General features: G+C 44.2%; 2 protein-coding genes across 2 annotated transcripts in view; one reads left to right on the forward strand and one right to left on the reverse strand.

Annotated features, from left to right (window-relative positions):
• RIGI (RNA sensor RIG-I) overlaps positions 1-3,417 on the forward strand; it is a gene marked incomplete at its 5' end in the record, with an annotated part of 43,794 nt that extends 40,377 nt beyond the window's left edge. Inside the window, 2 exon segments of the mRNA XM_082625134.1 lie at positions 1,553-1,846; positions 1,850-3,417. Of these exon segments, the coding sequence (XP_082481260.1) occupies positions 1,553-1,846; positions 1,850-1,891 (336 nt within the window).
• A 4,018-nt stretch (positions 3,418-7,435) lies between these two features.
• The window catches only part of ACO1 (aconitase 1), a 59,881-nt gene continuing 40,846 nt past the window's right edge, over positions 7,436-26,470 (reverse strand). Inside the window, exons 13-21 of the mRNA XM_082623319.1 lie at positions 25,391-25,475; positions 24,452-24,608; positions 23,147-23,271; positions 21,415-21,519; positions 20,562-20,704; positions 17,936-18,083; positions 13,376-13,498; positions 9,932-10,117; positions 7,436-8,353 (exon numbers count right to left, since the gene is read on the reverse strand). Of these exons, the coding sequence (XP_082479445.1) occupies positions 8,240-8,353; positions 9,932-10,117; positions 13,376-13,498; positions 17,936-18,083; positions 20,562-20,704; positions 21,415-21,519; positions 23,147-23,271; positions 24,452-24,608; positions 25,391-25,475 (1,186 nt within the window). The 3' untranslated portion in view covers positions 7,436-8,239. The remainder of the gene's footprint in view (positions 8,354-9,931; positions 10,118-13,375; positions 13,499-17,935; positions 18,084-20,561; positions 20,705-21,414; positions 21,520-23,146; positions 23,272-24,451; positions 24,609-25,390; positions 25,476-26,470) is intronic.

Genomic DNA, 26,470 nt, shown 5'->3' on the forward strand with positions numbered 1-26,470 from the left:
CAAAGAATGGTTATGCTAAATGCACCATGGTATCCTGGATTAGATCCTAGAACAGATGAAGAATATTATTAGAAAAAGTGGTAAAACCTGTAGTTCAGTGTAAATCTGAAATTACTCCAAAATAAAGTTTATTAAACAAAATGATTAGGAAGCTTATATAGTATAATGAAAAACTTCTTACAAACTAATGGTAAAGTGGGAAAATTAATGAGGATAGAAAGTAGTAAATATGCTATGATCATAGCAGTGCAAAATAATAGCAGCAATACCACCACCACCACCACCAAAAAATCACGTATGTTTGTACAAAAACAGGCTAGAGGAAGTATACTAAAATGTATTAATATTTTGCAGTGAGACACCATGATTTTTTCTCTTTCTACTATTTTATGTTTTCTAAACTTTCTTTTGGGGATATGGATCACTTTTACAATGGAAGCAAAATCTCCTTATTTTAAAAACATGACAGGGCTTCCCTGCTGGCGCAGTGGTTGAGAGTCCGCCTGCCGATGCAGGGGACGCGGGTTCGTGCCCCGGTCGGGGAGGATCCCACATGCCGCGGAGCGGCTGGGCCCGTGAGCCGTGGCCGCTGGGCCTGCGCGTCCGGAGCCTGTGCTCCGCAGCGGGAGAGGCTGCAGCAGTGAGAGGCCCGCGTACCGCAAAAAAAAAAAAAAAAAAAAAACATGACATCTGTAGGTTAGCTTTCTAAAACTCTTAGATAAGGGTTAGAAAAATCTCCAAAGACAAAAATTGGATGTAACTATTGCTGCCAACTGGGGAGGGTGGAGGGCCTGGGCCGGGTCAGATGACGAGTTATTACTTTAGGGTTCTGTTTAGTCTTCAGAAAGCTGAGTCTCTAATCAGTCCAACATTGGAGCAAGAAGCGTATTAGGGGTAATACTGGCAAGTTCCCATACCTTTCTGAGTCTTTTTCTTTAGCAGTAAAAGGAAGGTCCTTTCAGCTCCAATTTGGGTGATCTTCTGTTGAAATGGCCCTTTTAGACTATGTTTTCCCGAGGGACTGGTATGTAGGGTCTGCGTTTGTTCTGTGCACTGTGGTGTTTGTTCAGGTTTATTCTAACGTTGACTGGGGGCGGGGCCAGTGGACACATTAGTCCCTGAGCCTCTTCAGATACACATTGACCCTTTGTTGTTGTTCTCTGTATCCTTTGGATTCTTCCTGTCAGGGCCTCTGGTGAACTCAGGCTTCACAGATCTTCAATAAATACCCCTTTGTCTCTGAATTAATAAGGAGTATCTATTTTGGGGAGCCGGGTTGCCTGGAAACTTCTTAGTCCTCCCCTTCATGAGGTGTCCCCTGTCCCCTCACTTGCACCTCCACCTCCACCTGTGTCACTGGGGGTCAGGCTGCGTGGATTCTACTCTGGCCTTGAGGCAAATCCACATTTCCTTCTTACTCCATCTGTAAAAAAATTGGGATCCCGCCTTCTCGTCATCTCTGATTATTGTGGAGTTTTCTTTTTTTTAAATCACAATTATGTTCTGGTTCTAACATTCTGTTTTGTATGCTATTCGATCCTTTCGTCTGTAGGAATGCCATTTCACTATGGTTGGAGTCGCTTTCAGGGAGCATTTTGTGAGTAAGTTACACCCCAAACCAAAGAGCTTTGGGAGTTTTGAGAAGAGAGCAAAGATCTTCTGTGCCAGGGAGGACTGCAGCTATGACTGGGGAATCTATGTGAAGTATAAGGTATTTGAGATTATAGTTATAAAGACTGAAAGTTTTGTGGTGGAAGATGTTGCAACTGGAGCTCAGACACTGTATGCAAAGTGGAAGGACTTTCATTTTGAGAAGATCCCATTTGATGCTGCAGAAATGTCCACTTGAGCTCAGGACCTCAGTCTGCAGGGAATGGGTGACCTTGAGTGAAGAAGAAATTAGACCAGTGGGTGAATCACAAATCACTTGTACCACTGTCAAGATATTTTCCCTAAAGCTTGTACTGTACTGAGTATATATCACTTAACTTCTGTTGTTTTCAGCAGTTTGTACTGTATCACTTACATAAAACATCAGTGAATGAATCACAGCACTCAGTGAATCACTTTGTAGGTCAGTAGAGCTTGGGAAAAATGAAAAAGGCTTAACTTATTGCCCTTCTTCCCTTCAGAACCCACTGCCAGTGTGCACCGCTAGCCACTCAGTACACATTGAGATAAATGAATGAGTGAATGGAATGTTGAAAGGTTTTCCATGCTTCCCTTTCTTTCCTTAACCTACTGTAAACTGGCTTTTGCCCTTAATAATCTACTGAAATTGTTTTTGTCAAGGTCACCAGCGACTCTGGTGGCCCAATCCACTGGGCACGTCTTAGTCCTTCCCTCTGTTTGACCTCTTTGCTGCTTTTGGCCCTGTTGAATACTCCTTTCTTGGAACTCCCTTTTGGCCACTAGCGCTTCTAACTCTACCCCAGTCTTTTCTATTGGCTCCTTTTTGCTGATCCCTTACACGTTGGTAATTCCAAAGGTTCAGTATATATACACATACATAGGCATAATAGTCACATACACTTGTGTTCTCTATGTGTGGCTTCTGATCTTAAAATTCTACAGTGGACAATTTTTAGTAATGGGGGCATTTAAATAATACAGTACTCATTGAGAAGTTGATTTCTGTTCTTTTGGTTTACTGTACATCTTGACCGATTAATTTGTTTTCTTATCCTGTGCCATTGTTCCCTTTGAATGGTCATTTCAAGCCATTTTCCAGTAATAGTTAACGGTCAACATTTGGACTCTGTTCTCAGGTAGGTCCCTTGGATGATACTGAAGGGGCAGTTTAATTTGGCTGTCCTTTCTATTTCAAAACTTAGAATACATATCCAAATGGCATTCCTGTGTCATTTAACAAGGCTTGCTGTTGCTCCAGAGCTTAGTTTGGGGTTTTCCAGACATGGAGACAACTACCTGAGTTTTCCTGTCTCCATCCAGGCCAAGGTATTTTATGTTCCGCTCAGGATAGCCTCTATAGTAATTTAAGCATCTTCCTAAAACAGATTCAGATTAGTTGTTTGTAATTCACTAGGACCATCAATGGCTTAAACAAACCTCCAAACATCATAAAATGTTAATATGCTCAACATAAGGGGTCGCATAACTCTTTTCAGATAGCACCTATTTATATCTGAAGGCTTATTGGTGTCCAGGAGGCCACCCAGACCCCCAGATCAGTCCTGGACATCAGTGGGGTGACCTGCTGCAGCCACCTCTTCCTCGTTTTGATCTGACGAGAGTCAGAGAACTTGCCAGTTACATAACTTCTCCTAGGCTTAATTTTCTTCATCTATGAAACAAGGATAATACATACCTGTAAGGGTTAGTGGAGAGTTTTTAACTGAAATAACATATAAGTACTTGATATACAAAGTAGTTGTTTGATAATGGTTATTAATAGTATTCTTAGTAAGACACAATAAAATGGGTTATTTAAGCCAAGTTCCTTGCTAAGTTTCATTCATTTTCCATTTATATTTTATTAGAGTATTAACGTTCTGGTCACCAGTTTTAATATGGACTTTGTTCCCGCACCACCAATCGATTCACCAACGGGGTGTCCTACCATTCAACTCAATTCTGCCACTATCTGCCTGGAGATGGCGTCAGATCCCTACAAGTTAAGGGCTCAGTCCTACAAAACTGCCCCGCCTCTTCCCTACTTCAGAAGCCAAATTGTTATTACCTGTGCCTCTGACCAATTGAACACAGATGAGAGGTTACAGCAACCTCCTCTGTGGGCTTAATTTGCTAGAGAGGCTCACAGAACTCAGAGAAACCTTTTACTTACTAGATCATCGGTTTATTATAAAAGGAAATAACTCAGGAGAAGCCAGATGAAAGAGATGCATAGGGTAAGGTTTGGGGAAGGGGCTCAGAGTTTCTGTGTCTTCTCTGAATCTCTACGTGTTCACAAACCTGGAAGCTCTTTGAACCTTGTCCTTTGGGTTTAATGGAGGTTTCATTACGTAAGAATGATTGATTAAATCATTGGCCATTGGTCATTTACTCAACCTCCAGCCCCTCTCCCCTGCCCTGAGGTCCGGGGATGGGACTGAAAGGTCTAACCCTCTAATTACATGGTTGGTTTTCCGGTAACCAGCCCCCATCCTTAGGTGTGGTCCAAAAGTCACTCCTTAACATAACAAGAGACAACTTTGTTGCTCTTATCACGAAATTCCAAGGGTTTTAGTAGCTCTGTGCTAGAAACTAGGGACAAAGACCAAATATATATTTCTTATAAATACCAATCTAACAAGTATCTCTTTGTATATGTGATTGCCCTTTTTGGATGCTGCTATTTAAGGACTCCAATAGGATGTATACAACATCTACTGGAAATCTATTTGAGAAAAGTTCTTGTAAGTATCTAAATAATTCAATTTGGATGAAGGTGAATAGTACAGCCAACAGAAGAATGCAGTCTAAAGCTGAAACAAGAAAAATAATTTCCTTGTTTGACTTTAGCCTGGAGTCAAGCCATTGCAGGCATAGAGCATGGAAGAGAGTAGGCATTTGGTTAATATTTATTGAATGAAAGAAACCAGTAGGTAGGGTTTTAAGAATTGCGCACTCTTAACTGATGTCCAAATGCTGGTCGTTGGATTTCTAGGTCAAAGGCTGCATTTCAGAACCAGCTGGGGAGTCTTTTTCATGGCACATGCCCAGCCCCCTTAGAACATCCTGCCAGGGTGTGTCTAGCCACGTGTTGTACGTTTTAAAGATCCTCAGGTGGTTCTGATATAATCTGATAACAACCACTGGATCTTGTTAACTCTGTGGTCCCCACCAGTGCTCACCTTGTGATATTTTCATCTGAAATGAAAACTCACTTTCAGTCAAATGCCTGATTGTGTCACAAGGCCAGTAAACTGATTTCCACCCTTAAAACTGACATTATTACTTGAATTTAAAAACAAGCCATCAGGTCAGTTTTTCCTCAAGTGTGTCTTGTGAAAGCCAAGTGCTGTGAGATGCTCTGAAGAAAGCAGTTCTGTGGGCAGATAGGATTCTATATTGTCTGCTGCCCCCTCTCCCCTCAAATGAGCGATTTCCAGTACACACTGCCATTGTGTGTCCTATGTCAATTCTGTGGTAATAAGGCCCGTTTAACCCAGTGGTTCCCAGATACCCCGACCCTGGACACCTTTTATTCATGGGACGTTGTTAACATCGTGTAGAAGCACAGTAGCAGATACTCAGCCCTGATGCTGACTAGACAACCAGAACCAAATTGGAGTATTAATTTCAGGATCATACCAGTAACTCTGTTTTATTATATTATGTAATAAAACTATAAATGCCACTCAACAAATCTGTATTTAAAAAGTAGATCTCAGTTTTGGGGATGCAAATTATTAAACCTGTTAAAAATATCAGCTGTAATTATATAATCTTTGTGCACAATGATTAGGCTGTCTGGGTGAACAAAAACTACTTGGATGTTAAATTCTGTTTGTGGTCGTGACATTTAACAACTTCCAAAGAAGGCAGCCAGTGGAACCTTGGCTCCTGTTTTTCAGAAGCAGCTCTCCATTGCTCCTCATAACCTGCAGGGTGCGCCACACTGTCCTAACTCAACCCTGAAAGGCCAACTGTGCCAAAAATAAGGTTCTTCATTTAGGTGACTAGCAAACTTCCAGTGTGTTTAGCCTAGGGAATACTGGGAGACAAATCTCTACGACCACAAATTATTAGCTGTGACCCCAGAGCTGCCGGTGGCCATATCCCTCGGCACACAGCCTGCCCCAGAAAGAGGCCATCACAAATAAAGGGCGAGAGGGGAAACGATAGGGAAGGAACCTGTCTGAGTCATAGATCCAATCAAGCCTGCCGCCATGGCCACCCATGTTCTTCAAGTTCTTTGAGCCAATTCTTTTTTTTTTTTTGCTTTAGGCTGTTTGAATTGTGCTTCTAACACTACAACTAAGAGTCATGACTAATATATCCTTCCCCTAGATTATTCTCCACTTACACAAAGGCTGTCCCATAGCCAGACACATGTGCTTATTTGCTGCATTAAAAGTTGGTCAGTGAACTCACTGTGCACACCAAGGAGCGCTTGTTTCCCTAGGAGGGATCAGGCAGGGATGGATTTAGAAAACTAAGAACAAAGGAGATGGGAACCCCATAGTGAGGAAGGAGGGGCTGGGACTAGCATAGAGCAGCACACTTCTAATCTGGAGAGTAAGCAGTCCAGTGCCTTCTTGAGAAACCAGGTAAAAGGGGTTTATTTGTTCAGCCTTGTGGAGAGCAAGGATGGGACACTGGCTGAGACATTTTATTAATGAACAAGGTAGTGTGTTTGGAGGTAGAGGATGGGAGTCCAGAAGTGAAGGGACCCCATTCCAGAAGTCATAGCTGCAGGAATCTGTTTCCCCATAAGCACTGATTGCGGGGAACCAGGCTGCTCCCACGCTCCACAATGGAGGGCTAAGGGGTAGACGTCTGTTTTCTCAGCCCTTCTTAGTGTTTTTACGCTAGGATTGATCTTAATTTGAGGGTCACAGGCTTTTCTTGTGCAACAGGGTTCTGTTTGTAATTTTTATTCATGAACAGAAGCTAGATCCCAGGATGTCAGAGGCAAGGACACTCAATAACCTGCCTTGTCCGTCATCTGGGAAGAGGTGGAGACAGGATTTGATCCTAGGTGTTATGTTGACCAGCGCACAAACCCTGAGTGCTAAAGTTGAGACTTAAAATTCCTTACAAGAAGATTAATTTGTAAGCTGTTAAGGTGCCCTGTTATGGACTGTTTGTTGTCCCCCCAAAATTCATATGTCGAAGCCCTCCCCGACACTGACTCTGGAGATGGAACCTCTAGGGAAGTAATTAAGGTTAAAAAAAGGTCACGAGAGTAGGGCCCTTGTAAGAAGACACCAGAGAGCTCATTCATTCGTGCTTTCTCTCTGTGCGCACGCACTAAGGGAAGGCCATGTGAGGACACAGTGAGAAGGTAGCTGGCTGTAAGCCAGGAAGAGAGAGAGCTCTCACCAGAAAATGAATTTGCTGGAAGCTCGATCTTGGACTTCTAGACGCCAGAACTGTGAGAAAATAAATTTTTGATGTTTGAGCCACTCAGTCTATGATATTTCATGGCAGCTGGAGTAGCTTAAGACATGTGCCCTGAAATGACTTCAGTGATGAAAATGAGCAGATACCCTAGATGAAAATAAAAAAATTATGATCCATTCACCAGACTACATTATTGCTACTGCTACCAGGCTATTGCTACCTTCTTGTTTGCTCCCAAATGAGGTTCAACACAGCCATTTAACCTGCATATTACTGACGTGGTTACAAAAAGAGAACCCGAAGGTCATCCAGGCTTCAGGATCCTGCAGTCTGAGATGTGCTCTGCTCTACATATCCCCAAACAAGGGCCACACACACAGCAGAATTCAGTATCAAAGTCAAAAAGTTTTCCTTGAAAATAGATTTAATCGTATTCAAATTAGAAATGTTCTGCATCTCTCTCTCCAAAACCACATCTAAAGTTCGCTCGATACATGAAAAATTTTCTGGGGAAAATATTTGAATATAGTAAAAGAAACCTCCATATTTCTTCAGTGTTGACCTATCAAAAGGTACATAATCAAAAAATTTCAACCTCTGAGCCATCCACGAGGTGTTTGGATCATTCACTCTGGAGGAAAAGGCGGGGCGAGGAGATCACAGTCACGGCTAGGATTTGAAGTGTGAAAAAGTTCTTCTCTGCCTTGTCAGTTAACATTGGGACGGTATGCAGAAGCAAAGGACTCTCAAGGGAAAGGTTTCATTGAGCAGAGGGTAACAGAGGAACCAAAAATCGGACAGGAGACATTTGTGTTCAGCTGAACAGTACAGGCTAAGAGTGAAAAATCAACATATTCTGTGATCAGTAACTGTAAAGGGCTCAGCTCTCCCTTCCTGGCACAACTGACAATCCCACCATTCTAAGCTTCCAAATTCTAGAAAAAGATAAAAAGATTAACAAAAATAGAGCATGTAGAGACTGCTGATTTTGTGTGCAGAGCATCGGCACAGGAACCTTAGGGCGCCCTGGGCAGGAAGCGCCCCTGCGAGGAGGGGAGGGGAGGGGAAAGGAGGGGAGGGGAGGGGAGGGGAGGGGAAGAGAAGAGAAAGCCTGGGGTGGAGCGACTGCCATGCCAGGGCCTGTGGGCTGCAGGCACTGGGCTTCCTTCCCCGCTGCGGCCAGGATGCCCATCTCCGAGGAAACCAGGGCCTACTTGGCCATCTTGCGAATCATGTAGTTGAGAATGCCCCCGTTGTGGAAATAAGTGAGCTCCACGTCGGTATCAAACCTCATGACAGCCTGGAAGGTCTTGCCGGTATCCAGCTGGGAGGACGAAGAAGCAGAGAAGAATCGCTGAGGGAGGAGGCAAGCCAGCCCTTTCCAGAGGCATCCTGCCCGGCCTGCCCTCAGGCTGCCCCTCCAAGTGTGGTCCACACCCCGGGAACAGGCGCACGCTGGCCCCAGCCCAGATGTGCTGAGCAGTAAGTTGCGTTTTATTTAACAAGATCCCCAGTGTACTGATCTACACGGTAAAGCAAGCACTGCAGAGAATAAGTGATGGAAGTGGGAGACACCTGAGAAAGAAATAGCCTCTCAGGGCAGTAGCTAGTAGTGGCGTTTGGGATATTTTTTAAACTTCCTCCAGGGACTGCCCGAGGATGGAAGTGTCAGCAGTCAGCAGATGTTTCGTTAAGGTTGTCCCTTAGGCACTGGCCCAGCTGCTCACCCTGGGACATAGCTCAGCAGCTTAGTCTGCCTGGGCAGCTAGGTCACCCTGGGACCTTGGTGCTGGTTCTTAATCCTTACCTCATCCAGGGCACTGTCTTTTTCACCTTTGGGCTAATCAAAGTCGGCCGCCTGGGGCTGAGGCTCAGGGATGGGCTGAGTGTCTGTTCACAGGTTTATAATAAAAAGGTGTTTCTTTTTTTTTTTCCGGCACGCGGGCCTCTCACTGCTGCGGCCTCTCCCGCCGCGGAGCACAGGCTCCGAACGCGCAGGCTCAGCGGCCATGGCTCACGGGCCCAGCCGCTTTGCGGCACGTGGGATCCTCCCAGACCGGGGCAGGACCCCGTGTCCCCTGCATTGGCAGGCGGACTCTCAACCACTGCGCCACCAGGGAAGCCCTAAAAAAGTGTTTGTTTGTTTGTTTGTTTGTTTTTGCGTTACGCGGGCCTCTCACTGCTGTGGCCTCTCCCGCCGCGGAGCACAGGCTCCGAACGCGCAGGCTCAGCGGCCATGGCTCACGGGCCCAGCCGCTCCGCGTCATGTGGGGTCCTCCCGGATCGGGGCATGAACCCGCGTCCCCTGTACCGGCAGGCGGACCCCCCAACCACTGCGCCACCAGGGAAGCCCTAAAAAAGTGTTTGTTTGTTTGTTGTTTTTTTGCGTTACGCGGGCCTCACTGCTGTGGCCTCTCCCGTTGCGGAGCACAGGCTCCAGACACGCAGGCTCAGCGGCCATGGCTCACGGGCCCAGCCGCTCCGCGTCATGTGGGATCCTCCCGGACCGAGGCATGAACCCGCGTCCCCCTGTACCGGCAGGCGGACCCCCCAACCACTGCACCACCAGGGAAGCCCTAAAAAGGTGTTTTTAAGGTAATGTGAAAATGCCCTATCGCTGAGCTTTCATTACCGTTCTCTGGGCTGAGGCCGTGGGGCTGGCGGGTTTGGGAGGAAGGATGGAACTGATAACTATGAGTAAACAGAATGAATAATAAACCGACATAGTGTGGCATCACTGTGCTGGCAGGTCAGAAAGGTGCTAGGAGAACTCCGAAGTCTAAAGCACGTCTACTGAGGGATTTATTTTTCCTTCCAAATCCCACTGATTTCCTTCTAACAAGGTTTATGATGAACACAGGGCCTTTGAGCTTGGGCCTGGCATGGAAAGGCGCCGACTTACCTTGACCTGGACTTTCATTCGTGGTTTGAGGGTTTCTGGAATGCTGATAGTGTATCGTTCCCGCCCTGTGAGTCCTAGGGTGTCTGCATTCTCCCCGGGGAGATACTCGAGGGGGATCACCCCCATCCCGACCAAGTTACTTCGGTGAATACGCTCGTAACTCTCAGCCAGGACAGCTCTGATTCCCTGATGAGCCAACAGAGTAGTTTGGACAGTTTTTCTTTAGTTACATAGACACTTTACAAAGGCTTTGTAAGTCAAAACTCTTCTCACACCTAAATTCTTCATAAGTACCAATTAATCGTTTACATAAAATGTTGCCCCCTAGTTATAAATAACACAGTAGCCAGGCATAACTGATTGCCTACACTGTGTAGGCAGCATGTAGGCGCTGAAATGAACTCTCCTCCCACCCTCCCCCAACCCTCGATGTAGACGCTATTATTGTGCCCCTGTACCCCAGTAGTCAGTGGTTTACCCAATATCTGTCTAACCACACACTTAGCCACTGTGTGATACAATATTTCTCAGCAAACTTCCACTGTATCTGGAAACCTCAGCACAAAGAAACATAAAGAAAATTTATTTTTCCCCTTGAATTTTGCTATTATTGTAGGTGCATCAGCAGACACCAAAGATTTAATAAAAACACAACTTTCAGAACATACTACAGAGAAAGTAAATGATTATCTACTGTGTGCTGCTTTCATACTTCCTGTTTCAGGGATCAAATTACATTGAATATAATCTTGATATAAAGCTTCCTATAAAGTACATTTTACTGGTAATCTATAACTGGCAATGTACAGCAATGATCAATAAACCAGGATACTTGATTAACTAGAATATCCCATCCTTAAATATTAGTTAACTGTAATATAATAGTAAGATACCCCTAAAAGGTCTCAATATCTAGGGTACACTTTTAAGATCCTCTGAATCAGCGTTACTCAGGAAGCTTGTTAAAAATGTAGATTCTTGAGTCACAGATTTAGAAAACAAACTTATGGTTACCAAGGGGGAAGGGAGGGCAATAAACTGGGAGATTGGGATTGACATATACACACTACTATATATAAAATAGATAACTAATAAGAACCTACTGTATAGCACAGGGAACTCTACTCAATACTCTGTAATGACCTATATGGGAACAGAATCTTAGAGTTATACATATGTATATGTATAACTGGTTAATTTTGCTGTACAGCCGAAACTGACACAACATTGTAAATCTACTATATTCCAATAAAAATTAATTTTAAAAAAATGTAGATTCACGGGTACTACCCCAGGTCTACTGTATCAGAATCTCTAACAGGGAGCATGGGTGGGAGAAGATAGTGATTCTCTTAAGGTAGGAGAACCATGGCTATAGAGCAGTAGTTCTCAAACTCTGCTGAATATTAGAATCACTGGGGAGACTTTTAAAATCCCTATGTCCTGGCCTTTCCCCTTACCAATTAAACCAGAATCTCTAGGAATGAGATCCAGGCACAGGTGTTTTTTTAAAATCCCAAGGTGTTTCCAAATTTAAAAGCAAATTTATAGAGGATAGGGCAGATTCTTTAGGACAGTAGATATTTTGTATGGATTTATGTATGTATGTACTGTATACTTATTTTGGGGGAAGTGGTAATCTTTGTAAACACAGGTCATTCACGTCTCAAGCTCTGTGTAAAGGGTCGTGCAGCACTGCAGATCACAGCTGTCTGTCCCTCTCTGCATGAGGACAGCCCGGGGTTGCCTAGTGGCCAAGGCTGGGCAGCTATAGAATGAAGTGTGTATGGCTGTCTGGGCAGACAGAACTCGGAGCAGTTCTGTAGAGAAGTCTAGACGTGTATGGTCAGGCCCCTCAAGATGGCTGTTCTCTTGCTCTTTGTACATCCCCTCCTCGACCAGTCCCTGCTCCACCTCCGCCCTACTCACATGAATGTGCTTGCCCCCTGCCCCTTAGGCCAGAACGGCCCCACCTGCTAGTTTATTAAAGGGAAACATCTGCTCTAGTGGTGGTGGTTAACCTGAGGGGCTGTGAGGCACAGGCCCCAGCTGCTGGTTTCCCTGGTAACTGATGAGCCAACCTGACAATCCCCCCTATAAATGGTAGCCTCCTCCTCCCCCAGGGGAGGGAAGATTGTTGCTGTGTCCTGTTTGCTGCACACGGTGGGGTGTTGCCCCAGGACCTTGCTTCAGATGTGTAAGAGCCCCCCTCTATAAAACCACTGATGTCTCTGTTGCTGTATCCGGGCTCCTTCTTTGGTCTCATGGCTGGTGCAGCCCAGCGAGCCTCTAGAGAGCCGCTTGGTGCCAGGTCTCTTCTTATTCCCCAGATCTCACTGTCCCCACCTGACTGCTCCCTGCAGCGCCCAGCTCCCTTCCTAAAATCCTTTCTTCTGTAATTTCTTAGGTTCTTTTCAGCAGTTTCTGGAAAAGGCAGGCCTCTAACAAATTACCAACTAATAAGAACATCTCCCCCCACCCACTGCAAACTGATTGCCTAAAAAAAAAATAGGTGTGATGTTCAAAGACATTTTTCAGAAGCCTGGGTGTCTGGAGGACTGCCTGCCAGACAGCCATATATATTTTTTTTTTTCACTGTACTTGTGGATATCAACTTACTTAGCGTCTGCCAAGTGCATTGATTTGCTCGAGCCATCGTTATTTAAATTGATATCAGCTAAGCTATTCTACCCTATCCTGAGGATTAAAGTCAGTCACCAGGCGTGTGCCCTGCTTTCAGGGCAAGCAAATGCTCGAGAAGTAAAAGCTCCTGCGTGGCCCCTCCCACAGGGACACCTGACGCAGGTCAAGCCCTGAAATGGCTGAAGGTTCCAAAGAGCTGACTGTCTACATACAGAGAGGGCTTCTTTTTCTATTGAGCCTGTATGCAGACTTTTCACAGGCGGTGATAAGCAGCTGTAAAAAGTGCATTCCCTGAGCTTATCCAAAGCTCAGGCTCCTTACTTTTTCCCTTCTGTGAACCTGACGATACAGGGGCAGTAGCTTATTCCTCACATTCACCTGGGACAAGAGCCTTGAATAAACTTCAGGTGTTAACCTCTCAGAACGTTATGAAAACCATGAAACTTTCCCCATTAAAAAAAAAAAAGAAGACACATACTACACACTTCTGGATGGACAGACTTCAGGACCCTCCCCCCAACTGTTCTGTAGACACCCCCAAAGATCCACAGCTCCCAGGATAGCAATGTTTGATCTAAGGGAGGCCGGTGAACTCTAGATTACCCTTCACTCAGTGAAGTAAATCCCGATCTACCAAGAAGCAGGAGATGAGTAAACATTCCATGCTTTCCCGAGCTTGCTTTGCTCTTCTGCAACATCTTGGAAAGTAAAGCAAAGCATTTTATTTCTGGCCTCCCTCCCAGCTTCCCTTCCGGTTCAGAGGGGCAGCTGCCTGCTGGGATGTCTCTGCATCCTACTCACCAGTAGGAAAGGGCCCTTGGCCGCCCAGTCTCGGGAGCTGCCTGAGCCGTACTCTTTGCCGGCCAGAACTATCAGAGGAAGGCCAGCCTGCTGGTACCGCTCAGAGGCATCGAACACATCAAGCTGAGGAAGAGAAGAGGAAGGTTTTACAGACATAGTAAAGGCACAGAATGTGGACACAGGGCAGTGAGTCCTGGTGGGACATGCAGGGGCAGAAGTGTCTGTAGTCGGCCAAGCCAACGTAGAGTCAATGGAACACTCAACCAGTCAGTTGCCTGGTCTACAAATTTCCAGTTAACTCCATCTATGTACCTCTATCAAATTGAATTTTATACTCTTAAGTGAAATGCCTAATTGTCCTAGTTTTAGAAAAACATTCAAATCCTAGGGCATCGGGGAAAAAAAGGAAATTAGATCAGTTTTTTTTTTTAAACTCTTCCATTGATTAAAATATTTTAAAGCTATCGCAGAGAATCCCACCTAAACCTGGGTTTTGACTGAGTACCAGAAACTCAGTGATGGTCAGTTGTGAAGGGTAGCCAAACAGAAAGAAGGTCACGTGTTCGGAAATTACATAAAATGCACTCTTATTTGTCACCCTTCTACATGGAGGTCAAGGTAGAGACAGTAGAGACACTGATGGAAGCACCAATCAATAAAGGACAGGAAAGGATTAATGGATCTTTTAGTATATATGAGAAACATCTTACACAAATAGATTCATTTGTTTCTCACAGGAACTCTGAATATTCTGCTGAGCTGAGACTTCACAAAGAGATACCATTGCTGGTGAGTAATAAAACATTGTTTTCTCCTGGCTACTTAAGACAGAAAATAAGATCTGTCCAAAAGGAGTAGTTGATTTGAAAGGAGCTCTAGAAAGGTGTCTAATCAAATTCTCAAGTAGGCTTTCACAAATTGCTATTGCGGTGAAAGGATGGAGACTGTGGTTGATGTCACACGGCATCGCCTAAATCTGGGTAGGATTCTGTATGTCTTTAGCTGGATAGAGCTCATGAATATAGAAACTGTTTAAAAAAACAAAAACAAAAAAACTACCTGATATTTTCAGAGATATCTATTAGTAGCTTTGTATATTAAGACTGTGGGAGTGTGGTTTTTTTTTTTTTTTTTGAAGTAGATTTGCTTGGCTCTGAGTGTTTTAGTAATTTTATTTTATTTATTTTTGCTGTGTTGGGTCTTTGTTTCTGTGTGAGGGCTTTCTCTAGTTGTGGCAAGCGGGGGCCACCCTTCATTGCAGTGCGCGGGCCTCTCACTATCGCGGCCTCTCTTGTTGTGGAGCACAGGCTCCAGACGCGCAGGCTCAGTAGTTGTGGCTCACGGGCCTAGTTGCTCCGTGGCATTTGGGATCCTCCCAGACCAGGGCTCGAACCCGTGTCCCCTGCATTGGCAGGCAGACTCTCAACCACTGCGCCACCAGGGAAGCCCCAGAGTGTGTGTTTTTTAAAGTGCTTTCAAAACTACCGCAAAGCTGACAATCCCATGGCAAAGCAGGTCTTGGAACCCAAGATGAGTGGGACTAAGCAGGTCTAGAATTGCCAGCTCCTGGCTTTTCTCATACATGAGCCAAACTGAGAGTAGCAAGCAGCTTATAAAGCATCAGCTCCTGTACTCTCCCGCTCTTCTGAAGAAAACATAAAATTTAGTGGTTTCTTCTGTTATTGTGCCTCTGTATCCCTAAGTATTATATTTAATTGGCCAGTTCTTCATTTCTCCTTTTTTATGATGAATTTCCTACTTTGATGATTTAGTTCTTTTAACCACCGTGCTCCTTCCCCTCCCCCACCCCCTCCTCTCCGCGGCCTTCTAATATCATTGTCATACGTTTTGATTATGTAAATGCCACTTATAGCTGAGCCACATAATATACTCTGATTTCCTTTTCTTGGCAATTAAAATTTTTTTTTCCACTGGAATAAAATTTTTGCACGTGTGTTCACCTATTTCTGTGTCCCTACCTGTTAATTAATCCCCAAATGCACTGCCTAAAGTATCAATACAAGTCTTCTCTAAAGACATTCAAATCTATCAGGCAATCTAATTTAAAAATCTTTTTCATGGGGTGTCACTCCTGGAACCCAACATTCCTGTGTGGACTGATGGCTCTCTGAGGACATGGTGCATTCCTATTCTTTCCCAAACATCCTGTCGATTCCCTGTATTTCTTTTTCCTGGATCCTACATCTTCCTCTTTTTTTGGTTTATTCCCTTGTTTTGGTGTAATACATTTACTAAGTAGCTTCTTGAGACTGGGTATTTTTAAAGTTTTTGAATATCTGAATGTGTTATTACTTTAATCTCACTTGGCTGGAAGTATGAGGGACACAGATTTTAGGGTCCCAGTAACTTTCCTCAGTCTGTTTCCTGGCTTGCTGTGAGCACGTCCGATCCCCAGGACAATGCACATAAGCTGTTTTTCCCTCTCTGAAGCTTCTAGATCTCCTTACCTCTGCTGTTCGTGCCGCGCAGCTTGTGGGATCTTAGTTCCCCAACCAGGGATCGAACCCAGGCCCTCAAGCAGTGAAATCGCGGAGTCCTAACCACAGGACCGCCAGGGAATTCCCAACTTTGATGTCTTAATTTCATAATGATGTCACTTGGAGTGGGTCTTCTTTAATCATGTGGCTGGGCACTCAGTGGACCTTTGAATCTGGAATCTCAGATTTTGCAGTTGAGGAATTTTCTTGTGTTAATTCTCTAATAATTTCCTCTCAGATCTTGTCTGTTCTTTTTAGCATCTCTGTTCAGTCAGATGTTGGCCCTCCTCAGTTCAGTCTTTAATTTTCTTACATTTTCTAATTTCCCCTTTGTCTTTCTATATTCTGGAAGATATTCTCAACTAATCAACTTTTCCTGTGAAATTTTAGGGGCTTTTTTTTTTTTAAGGAGCTCTTTCTTGTCTTCTGATTACTTTACAGCAACAGAAAATCATCTCTTATCACTCTGAGGAGGCAGTTGTTTTCCTTAGTTTTCTTCTACTCTTTGCATTATCTGTTGTCCTTTATATTCCTCTGTTCTTTGTCTGTCTTCCAAGTTCAAGGCCTGACTCAAATGTCTCTTCATCTCTCATTCTGTCTCCTTATTTAAGCTGAGGCACTAAGCAACCGACTAGGAGTTCTGTGCAATGGCAGGGCTGTAAATGAGGGAGATTCATTGTGACAGTCAGTATCCTGGAGGCCTCCAAAGTCTGTAACTTCAAGTCCTTCCCCTTCATCTCTTGGGGATTTTACCATTTATTTGTATCTTTTTCACTTAATAGTTTATCTTCCCTGCTATTCACTGAACAAATATCTCTTGGGCACTGACTTTGAGCTGGATCCTGGTGATCAGAGTATCTATGATGAATTTGCTTTACAAACATAGAACCAGTTACAAGTGAGGCAGTGTGTTTGGTGGTAAAGAACGTTGACTTCGGACAGAGCCTCACTCCGTGGGTTTTAATCTCAGCTCCTCAGACTTGTGAACTTAGGGAGTTACATGAGCTCTCTAGGCTCCACTTGCCAACTTAAAACAAGGAGAATTATGGTACCGTCCTCAAAGGGTTGTTATGAGGATTGAACAAGTCAGTATATGCAAAGAGCTTAGAACAGCACCTGGGATGGAGTAAGTTCCACAGACGTATCTAGCCATTATCATTTTAAAATAATTTGTGAGGGTTATTTCTTAAGTAGCTTAGCCAGTTTTCATGTGGTTTCACAGCATTCACTGGGAAGGGGAGTGACCCTGAGGACCTGCTGCTGTGCCAGATGCTATGCTAGGTGTTTTACGTGTCATTCCATTCAAGGTTAAGCCTCAGAGCCTTAAAAAGTAGATATTATTTCTACTTCTCAAGTAAGAAAAATGAGGCTCAGAGAGGGAGATAACTTGCTGAGGGCTCCACAGCTGATATGAGGTGGAGCTGGGACTTGAACCCAGGCTTGTCTGACTTAAAGTGCAGGCTTCCCCACCTCTCATATGCCTGCCATCTGTGAACAGACAATTCCAGCTGTCATATGCCAACTCCAAATGGTTCCCATTAGGACCCAAGCAGGCCTGCACAATCCTCTACATTCCTTCTTTTCCTAGTGATTCGGTAAATTAATTAAATGCTATTAAAGTTATATTGGATTGGCCAAAAAGTTCATTCGGGTTTTTCCATACAAGGCTACTGAAAACCCAAACGAACTTTTTGGCCAACCCAATAAAATAGTATTTATTAATAAATATCCTCCACCTTAACCTGGAATTTCCCCTTCAAGTACTCTGAACTGACAAAATTTCACTCAGAGGTTTTTAAGCTCAACTCCTAGGAAACTAGACTTAGTTAAAGCATGAAGCAGAATCTCTAAGCAGGAAAAGGTTTCCCAGTTTAAAGGGCCTCTCCATCAAGGATGAACTCTATATACATGGACACCTGGCAAGAGGGACTGTACAAAGCAAGAGGTAGGATGAGCTGTGAAATAAAAATAAGACCAAAAGGAAAGTGATGGTGCAAACATCCAACCACCCAAAGCCTGAGAAATTCTGGCTTCTTAATGAAGTAGAAGACACAATACTCACAATTTCGCCAGTAGGCAGATGGACAGTCTGTGGTGCCTGCTTGTTCAAGAATTTGTTTAATAAGCGGATATTGGCAAATGTCCCCCGCGCCATGATGGCGTCATTACCTCGGCGGGAGCCGTAGGAGTTGAATTCTCGTGGAGTCAAGCTGATAATGAAAGCAGGAGAGGAGCTGGTTTAGTGAACTGAGAGAAGATTAAACTTGGCTTACCCCAAGAAAAGAGAAAACCCACAAACCTAGGTGTTTCTCTAAGTCTGCTAAGTATTGTTCTCCAAGGCAGAAAAGCTGTTCCCATAGTTTCAACTGAGGGCAGAGTGAGAGGTGGCAGGTGGGATTGTGAATCAGTATGCTCCCAGCAGCAACCTACAGTCTTATAAATCTGAGTAGAGCAATCGGGAGGGACTTTAATAAGAGTATTTATTTTACTGATTCAGTAGGGTAGCCTATAAAGCTTCACAAAAGGTAAAATACTAAAAATGGGTTAAAAAAACAAAGGAAGCAAAGGGAATACTCAGGGTAGGCCAGTCAGGCGGAGCCAAGAATGGGGACACATAAAATACATTCTATAAACTAGACAGAAGTAGGTTCAAATTTGTCCCCTAGTTACCAGGAGCTCAGTGCAATGAAAAGACACATAACTGGCAACATGACTTAGAATTTTCATAAGATCAAAATCAGGGCAGTGCCAAAGAGGCAGATAGGAATAGCTATTGGTGGTCCTAAAATCAAAGAAGAATCTTGTCTGTGGATCCCAATGAAAGGACACTTTGCAATGTGAGTAACAACATCTTAAAATGAACATGGTGACCAGTTCACTGGGCTGTTTCTTATAATGCTAGGAAGCGTGTGGTTAATGATTTATTAGTTAGGTCTAATTTGAAGATTGAGAGTCTATGAATGGGCTTCAGGAGTAGGTGAGTGTGTCTATGAACCCCTGAAATTATGTCCAAAATGTGCATGTGCATTTTTATGGGAAGGTATATCTCCTTTCATTCAATTCTCTAGAGTATCAATAATCACCAATCTAAAAAGGTGTTGGTCACTGCTCATTTTCTAGTTTCTTCCTCCAGCCTCAATCTTGTGTTTCTCTAGTTTCTCTGTTTGTTCTTAGAAGCCTTTTCTCCCATTCATTCACTCAACAACTTTTTATTGAGCACCAACTACGTGCCACCAACCTGTCCTGGGTGAACAATGAACAAAACCAATTAAGATCTCTGCCTTTGCAGGACTTACGTTCTAGAAGCTGGAGACAAAGAAATTTTTTTAAAGAGCATCCTACGCAAGTGTTACTAGATTGTGGTTAATACCTTAGGAAAAAGAAAAGGTAGACCAGGGCAAGGAGAACAGGAGTATGGTGGGAGTGAACTCATGGAGGAAGACTTGAACTTGGCGAGAGAGTTAGCTAAGAGGGTATCTTGGGGAAGGGCATCCAAGAGGAAAAAACAGCCAGCTCAACCAAAGGCTCTCAGGCAGAAGGGTACTTGGCCATGCTTGGAACATTCAATGAACAAGGTGGTGGGCAATGTGTCCCGAGCAGTGTGGGTGAGTGGAAGAGCAGGGACTCACTGACTCATCTTGAATATCATCTGCCCTTTTCTACTTGCTGATGGACTTGGGTCTCCCACTCAAAGCAGAATCATATATCCCTTTAAAATCTCACAATATGTATCTGTGTATAGGCAGTTCCCATACATTTTTAAAAAGTAGTTACCCTGCGTTAAAGAAAAATCTTGACACAGACCACTGTGCATCACCTCCTCTAGATGTGGGCTATCTTCTTAAACTTACAACACTTACATTTCTGGGGAATATGAAATATTCTTGGTCTGAATGAATAGACTGTCCCATAGGGTGCACTAGGAAAAGGCAGAGGTGAGTGAGCAGGACAGAAAGGGAAATTCAAGAAGAAAATGGGTTAGCCACCAGGCAAGTGAGATGAGGGGCAAGGCAGTTGTCCTCTCCCACTGGGGAAAAAAAAAGGTGTTGAATTTTGTTCCTCAGATTGGCTCTGGGCCCCATCCCTGAAGAAGCAGATTCAGGAGGTGGGGATGGGAACCAGGAACTTTTATCTCCCCAGACGACTCTCATGGAAAGTCCCATTTGGGACCGACATTGATTGATAGTGGTATATTAAATAACAGTGGATAATACTGGTGTAATGCCTGTTAAAATTGGTATGTGACTGAAGGATTGCTGAATGGATGCGTAAACTGCAAATCCTCGAAGAGGATCTCTGTAAAGAATATGTCTCTCAACCAGGAAATATCAGTGCATTTCCGGTTCTAGACCTGTCGAGTGCTTCAAGTGTAACCAGGCTCTGCCACAGGTGAAGAGCAGAGCCTTATACTTTAACAATCAGCCAAGCTGGGGGTAGGGATGACTGCTGAGTCTAATGAGTACACCTGCTCAAAAAGAAGGTCCTCATCCCTGCTGGGGTTCACGTGCTGACGGATTCTCCCAGGGAAGCTTCGAAGCAGCAAACAGAAAGAGCAATTGGTTTTCAAGCCGCAGGGTTCAGTGAAAAACCAAAGTGTGACTCCAAGGAGACCTCATGAAAAGAGAACTACTGGCCTCACTCTCTCCATTTCTGCCTTCAGGCCCTTCCCCCCCTTATTCATTACTTACCCTCTGTTAGTTAAGTAGCGAGCAGCAGGGCTATTTCTTGCAATATTTCCAGCCGGAGAGATGTGGTCCGTTGTTACTGAATCTCCCAAATTTAACAGCACGTAGGCATCCACTATAGATTTAGGGGGCTGAAGATCCAAAGTCTACCAAAGAGCACAGTAAGTCAGTGTTTGCCCAGGTTTTCTCCAACATGTCACCAGGGGAACCCCAACGGTAGCGGTCCATGGACCTGAACCAGATGACAGCCCTATACCAGCGCATAGAAAATTCTAGTTTTATTGGTTTTATCAGGGGTGTTTAGAAAAGTGAGGTGAATTTATGCAAAATATTCATATCTCACTCTTGAAGGGGGGTGAAGTATTGGCACTATCCCCTCAAAAGCAGCAGGGATGCTGCTGCAAACGACATTCTCTTTCTCCACATCCAGAGAAGGCCTCAGATGCTGAGGACAGCAGGAGTCCTCCCCATTGCACCCAGGGCAGTGCAGACTCCTTGATCATCAGTTTCAGAGAAGGTTTCCCTTATTTTTATGGATATAAGGTTTAAATATGGCAGGTCCCAGGGGATGTTCTCCTGGACAGTCCCTCAGACTTTACTGAGTCTTTGTCCAGGTGGTACTTGATCACCAGGGGATCTCTACAAAGCCACACAGAAGCCCTGGACAGAGAAACTGTAGGCCCACTCCAGCCAAATAACTCAGCTTCCCTAAACTCTCCCCAGTATTATCTACTCGGGTTTGTAAAGGTTTTAATGAAATGGATAGTCAAAGCAGGGGTATTGGGTAGTCAAGTAGATTTTACAAGGCAAGAAACTTTTTGAAGAACTCATTTTGTTAAAAAATAAAAAGTCCTACCAGGTCTTCAAAGAATGGTGGTGACTTAATGTATGTAGATTTGGGATTCCAGTAATATAGCTTATCTGACGGGGCTGCTAAGGCATTCCAGCTCTCATTCACAGTCTTGGGGAAAAAAGAAAAAAGGAAGGGCAGATCTAATCACAGTCCATCCTAAGGAAAATTTAACATGCAAACACAAACATATATTCAAGCTAAGAGCACAGTGAAAACCGTTCTTATTCTAAATGGTCACACAACAGAGTTCCTCTATACTGAGACAACACCATGCTAAGTAATTTAAAAATACATGTGCTCTGTGATAGGCAGCCCCCACGGACCTGCCTTCTAGGATTCACACCCCTAAGTGATCCCCTCCTGCTGAGTAGGGGCTGGGCCTAGTGACTCACCTCCAGGATTAGATTATAAAGAGACTCTGCCTTCTGTCACTTTCACCCTCTTACCCTCGCTTGCTTGCTTACTTGCTCGGATGGAGGCCAGCTACCATTCTATGAAGACCAGGTGAAGAGACCCACTAGTAAGGCACTGGGGGCAGCCTCTAGCTGACAGTCAGTGAGGAGCTGAGGCCTTCACCCACAGCATGTGAGGTCCTTTATCCTGCCAACAACCACATGAGTGGTCTTAGAAGTGGATCCTCCCCCAGTTGAGTCTTCAGATGAGACTGCAGCCCCAGATGACACCTTGACTGGGGCCTTGTGAAGGCACACACACCCTGTTAAGCCGCACCTCCATTTCTGACCCATGGAAACTGTGAGATAAAAAAATGCTTGCTGTTTTAACTCACTAAGTTTGGGGGTAATTTGTTGCAGAGCAATAGATAACTAATATATATACTTATAAATATAATTTATGAAATAATAATCCAGATTGTACCCCAGGGGAAATTATGTATGCTCTGAAGATTCTGGGAAGTAGACCTCCAGGTCATAAGGACATTAGCTAGTAAAAGACAGCTGCTATGCATTCAAATTGGCTTGAATTAGCTCTACATGTCCATTGACTCAGACTTTGGAGAAATACATTTAACCCAGTATCTACCAAACTCCCTTGTACCATTTCCCAATGAGCAGCTTGTGGGATTCACAGTGCACGAATATGACCCCCGTGTGACTCTGCTCCCCAGTCTGCCCTCTTGTTTCAAACCACCAGCCCTAGGCTGAAGCCCTTGGGTCAGCCTCTCACAGAGACTAGGGAAAGTGGTAACATCCAAGGGGCTCAGAAAATGACGCTGAGCCCCATACATTTTCCCTGTATTTGTAAAATGCACAGCAAGTTTTTTTTTTTTATTTCGGTAGTTTGATAGGGTGGTGTTTCCTACTGAGTGGCTTTTATTTTTATTATTATTTTTTAAGCGTGCAAATACATCTGAGAGGTGCATTCAACCATTTGATGCCTCAGTGACACACTACAGTGACATCAGGGGGTCCTCAACCATAGTTGATGCACGCCCCAGGCTGCCTGAGGTAGCGGGTAACTGTGGAGAGCTGGCCAGCAACCACACAGAGCTGAGGCCTTTCTTCCTGAGGCTGCCGCTCACTTGTCCAACTCTGGGAACATCTGGGGAGTGTGCGGTCTGGAAAAATGTGAGTCTTAGGAGAAAAATGATGGATAACCACTTCCCCAATCATCTGAAGAAATGTTACTTTGTATAGTTGACACCGCCACTGGCCTCAAGGGTGGCAGAGATGATGCACAAGAGCAGCTTTCCCTCACAGGTGGGCTGGGACCTCACCTCTATTTTCTGATAGACCTCCTTAAACATCCCAGGGATGACATACTGACGCTCCACTGCCTGGATCTCGTCTCTGGTTGGCCAGATATCTCTCAGAAATACCTGTTGTCCCTTTGCATTTACCCCTGGGGAAAAAATTGTTTATTAGTGAGAAAAACTTCATCTCATACCCCATTTTCATCGCCACATACAGTCAGTCAAGTCTCGTTCAGGGTAGTTACGTTCTGTAAAGCCTACGTGCACACTCAGAGAATACTCAGTCACTGCCCCCAGGGGACACACGGGTTAGGCTCCCAAGAGCCTCCATCCACCACACTGTCGTCAACTGATCAAGACATAACCCTGTGTTATGTGTGTTTCTGTTTCATGACACCTTACTTCATACATACTGTTGATGCATTCATACTGAACTCGCGAGCCTGTCCAACATGAGGCCCGTCACAGCCTTCTTGGGCTTAGGAACGCTACACAGCACTTTAGCACTACTCTTGGGGGTCATTTTAAACAGTGAAATCACCAACAAAAAGCACAAAAATGTGAAAAACATGGTGCTAAACAGAGCTCGAACAGGACACTTGTTTGCAGTATAAGACCTGCAATAAAAAGGCAGAATGTCGCCTTGTTCGACCTCAGCTGAGGGCAGGCACGGTGAGGGACTCAAGGTCTTCACACCTGCACCCCTCCCCGCCCCCACCCCGTGCACATCTGTGAGTGGCCATGGGAGAGTGATGAGCATTGATTTGGGGGTTAAAATCCATTTTAATGAGTAGTCAAATTTGCAAATATGGAATCCATATGTAATGAGGATCAACTGTATGTCTAAAGCTATGATCTCCTAAAAGTAAATTCCAGGGCACCATTTTCATATTATCTAATCTGCTTATTAGCATGGGTTGAGGAGGGTACAGAAAAGAGACCAGAGGAAAGGAAACACAGCATTCTGTCCCCAGAATTTCGAGAAGCTGCACTATGTGGATGTGTTCCTACAGAGGAGACATTAAAACAGTGCCTATCATTAGATTAAAGCAGGAGCTGGAAAGGAAGGGACTGGAGAAGAAGCCAGAATGGCAAGATCTGCATTACTTTGGGTATTTCTTTCCCTTTTGTTGTCCCTCCCCCTTTAGTAAATTCTTGTTTAACTATTTCAATTATGTCTTAGCTGTGTATTGGGGCATAAAGAAAAGACTCCTCCTCTGATCTCTGGAGGGTCTAGCCTTCATTCTTTATTAAGGAAAGCAATAACTTTCTCCCAGTAATGTTTTCAGATACATTGGAAAAACTGTAACCCCCCAAATAAGATCTTACCCAGTGGCTCTTTCTCAAAGTCGATCCTGATGGTCCCGGCAATTGCATATGCTATTACTAAAGGCGGAGAGGCTAAATAGTTGGCCCGGGTATTGGGGTGGACTCGCCCTTCAAAATTCCTGTTCCCAGACAGTACTCCAACAGCAACAAGGTCCCCCTGTGTGAGGCAAGGGGAAAAGCAGGTCGCAAAGAGAAGAGAATGCCTAGGCTCCATTTGTCAAAGTTTTCCCTTTAAGCGTCCCCTTCACCTGGTCCTCTTCCTGGGAAGAAGAGCACACAGGGTGACCCTGTGGGAGACACTCTGGGTCAAAAGCAGCTGAGAGACACATTCAGTGGTTTCTGCTCATGAGAAGATAGCAGGTTGGTCAGGAGGCAGCATCCTGGTTATTTTGCTGCTGGGGCCTGAAAACAGGCGGGGAAGACTGCAAGTTGAAAGCTAAAGGAAGCCATGTTGACTGACAGGGACTCTATAATAATGCAAAGCAAACCAAATAGTATTTCTCAACGCTATAGAATTTATGGGACAAAAATCAAGCCAATGCAATTTAGTTTACATTCATTTGTCTGACTTGGAACCAGTTTTCAGACAACAGGAACAAACGATTCTGGCGCCTTCTGCAGTCAAAACCACGTTTAGGGAGCACGCGTGTGCCAGGCGCTGCACTATGTCCTTCGTGTCCACTATCACCTTTATGCTCACAACCCTATGAAACAGGTGCTATTATTGTCTCCAGTTACAGTTGTGAAAACTGAGACACAAAGAGGTTAATTAACTTGCTCAAAGGTATACAGTTAATAAGTTTCACTCAACTCCGAAGACCGTACTCTTAACCACATCCCATGCTCCCCTGGACCTTCTTAAAATTACCAGCCTTTTGGTCACACATCATATGAAACATGACAACAGCTCTGAAGACCCACAAGTTCCTCTGTAATCACCTGCGTGATGGCTTCTACCACAGCTTCAGGTAAGGGCCCACTGTTGCCAATGCAGGTCATGCAGCCATAGCCCACCACATCAAACCTAGATGCAAGAGAGAAGCACAGGATGGAGAATGACTCTCAGTGGGCTCACCTGCTGGTTACAGTTCCTGGAGGCCACTGACTTAAGTAAGTTTAGTACAGGGCTGTTTCTATAAAGCTTTCATTCTTGGGAACATTTTGATCTACTATTCATCCATTCTAAATCATTCAATTAAGAGTCCTTTTTATAATTTACTTTTTAAAAAAACTGAAGTATAGTTGATTCATAATATTATGTTAAGGTGTACAAGGTGATTGTCATATACAAACGCACACACATATTTTTTCAGATTATTTTGCACTATAGGTTATTACAAGACATTGAATAGTGTTCCATATGTTATACAGTAAATCCTTGTTGTTTATCTTTTTTTTTTTTTTGGCCACGCCACGCAGCACGCGGGATCTTAGTTCCCAAACCAGGGATCAAACCCGCACCCCCTGCAGTGGAAGCCTGAAGTCTTAACCACTGGACCACCAGGGAAGTCCCATATCTATTTTATATATAGTAGTGTGTATCTGCTAACCCCATACTCCTAATCCCACCTCTCCCCCCAATCCCTGCTTTCCCCTTTAGTAACCATAAGTCTGTTTTCTACGTCTGTGAGTCTGTTTCTGTTTTGTAAATAGATTCATTTGTATTATTTTTTTTAGAGTCCACATACAAGTGGTAATATATAATATTTGTCTTTCTCTGTCTGACTCACTTCACTTAGTACGATATTCTCTAGGTTTATCCATGTTGCTGCAAATGGCAATATTTCATTCTTTTTTATGGCTGACTAGTATTCTATTGTGTGTATATATCTTCTTCATCCATTCATCTGTTGATGGACACTTAGGTTGTTTCAATGTCTCAGCTAATATAAGTAGTGCTGGTATGAACGTGGGGGTGCATGTATCTTTTCAAATTAGAGTTTCTGTCTTTTCTGGATATATTCCACTGACTGCTGGATCATATGGTAGCTCTATTTTTAGTTTTTTAAGGAAGCTCCA

The sequence above is a fragment of the Mesoplodon mirus genome, assembly GCF_964341445.2.
Source record: "Mesoplodon mirus genome assembly, chromosome: 1".
Lineage (NCBI taxonomy): Eukaryota > Metazoa > Chordata > Mammalia > Artiodactyla > Ziphiidae > Mesoplodon > Mesoplodon mirus.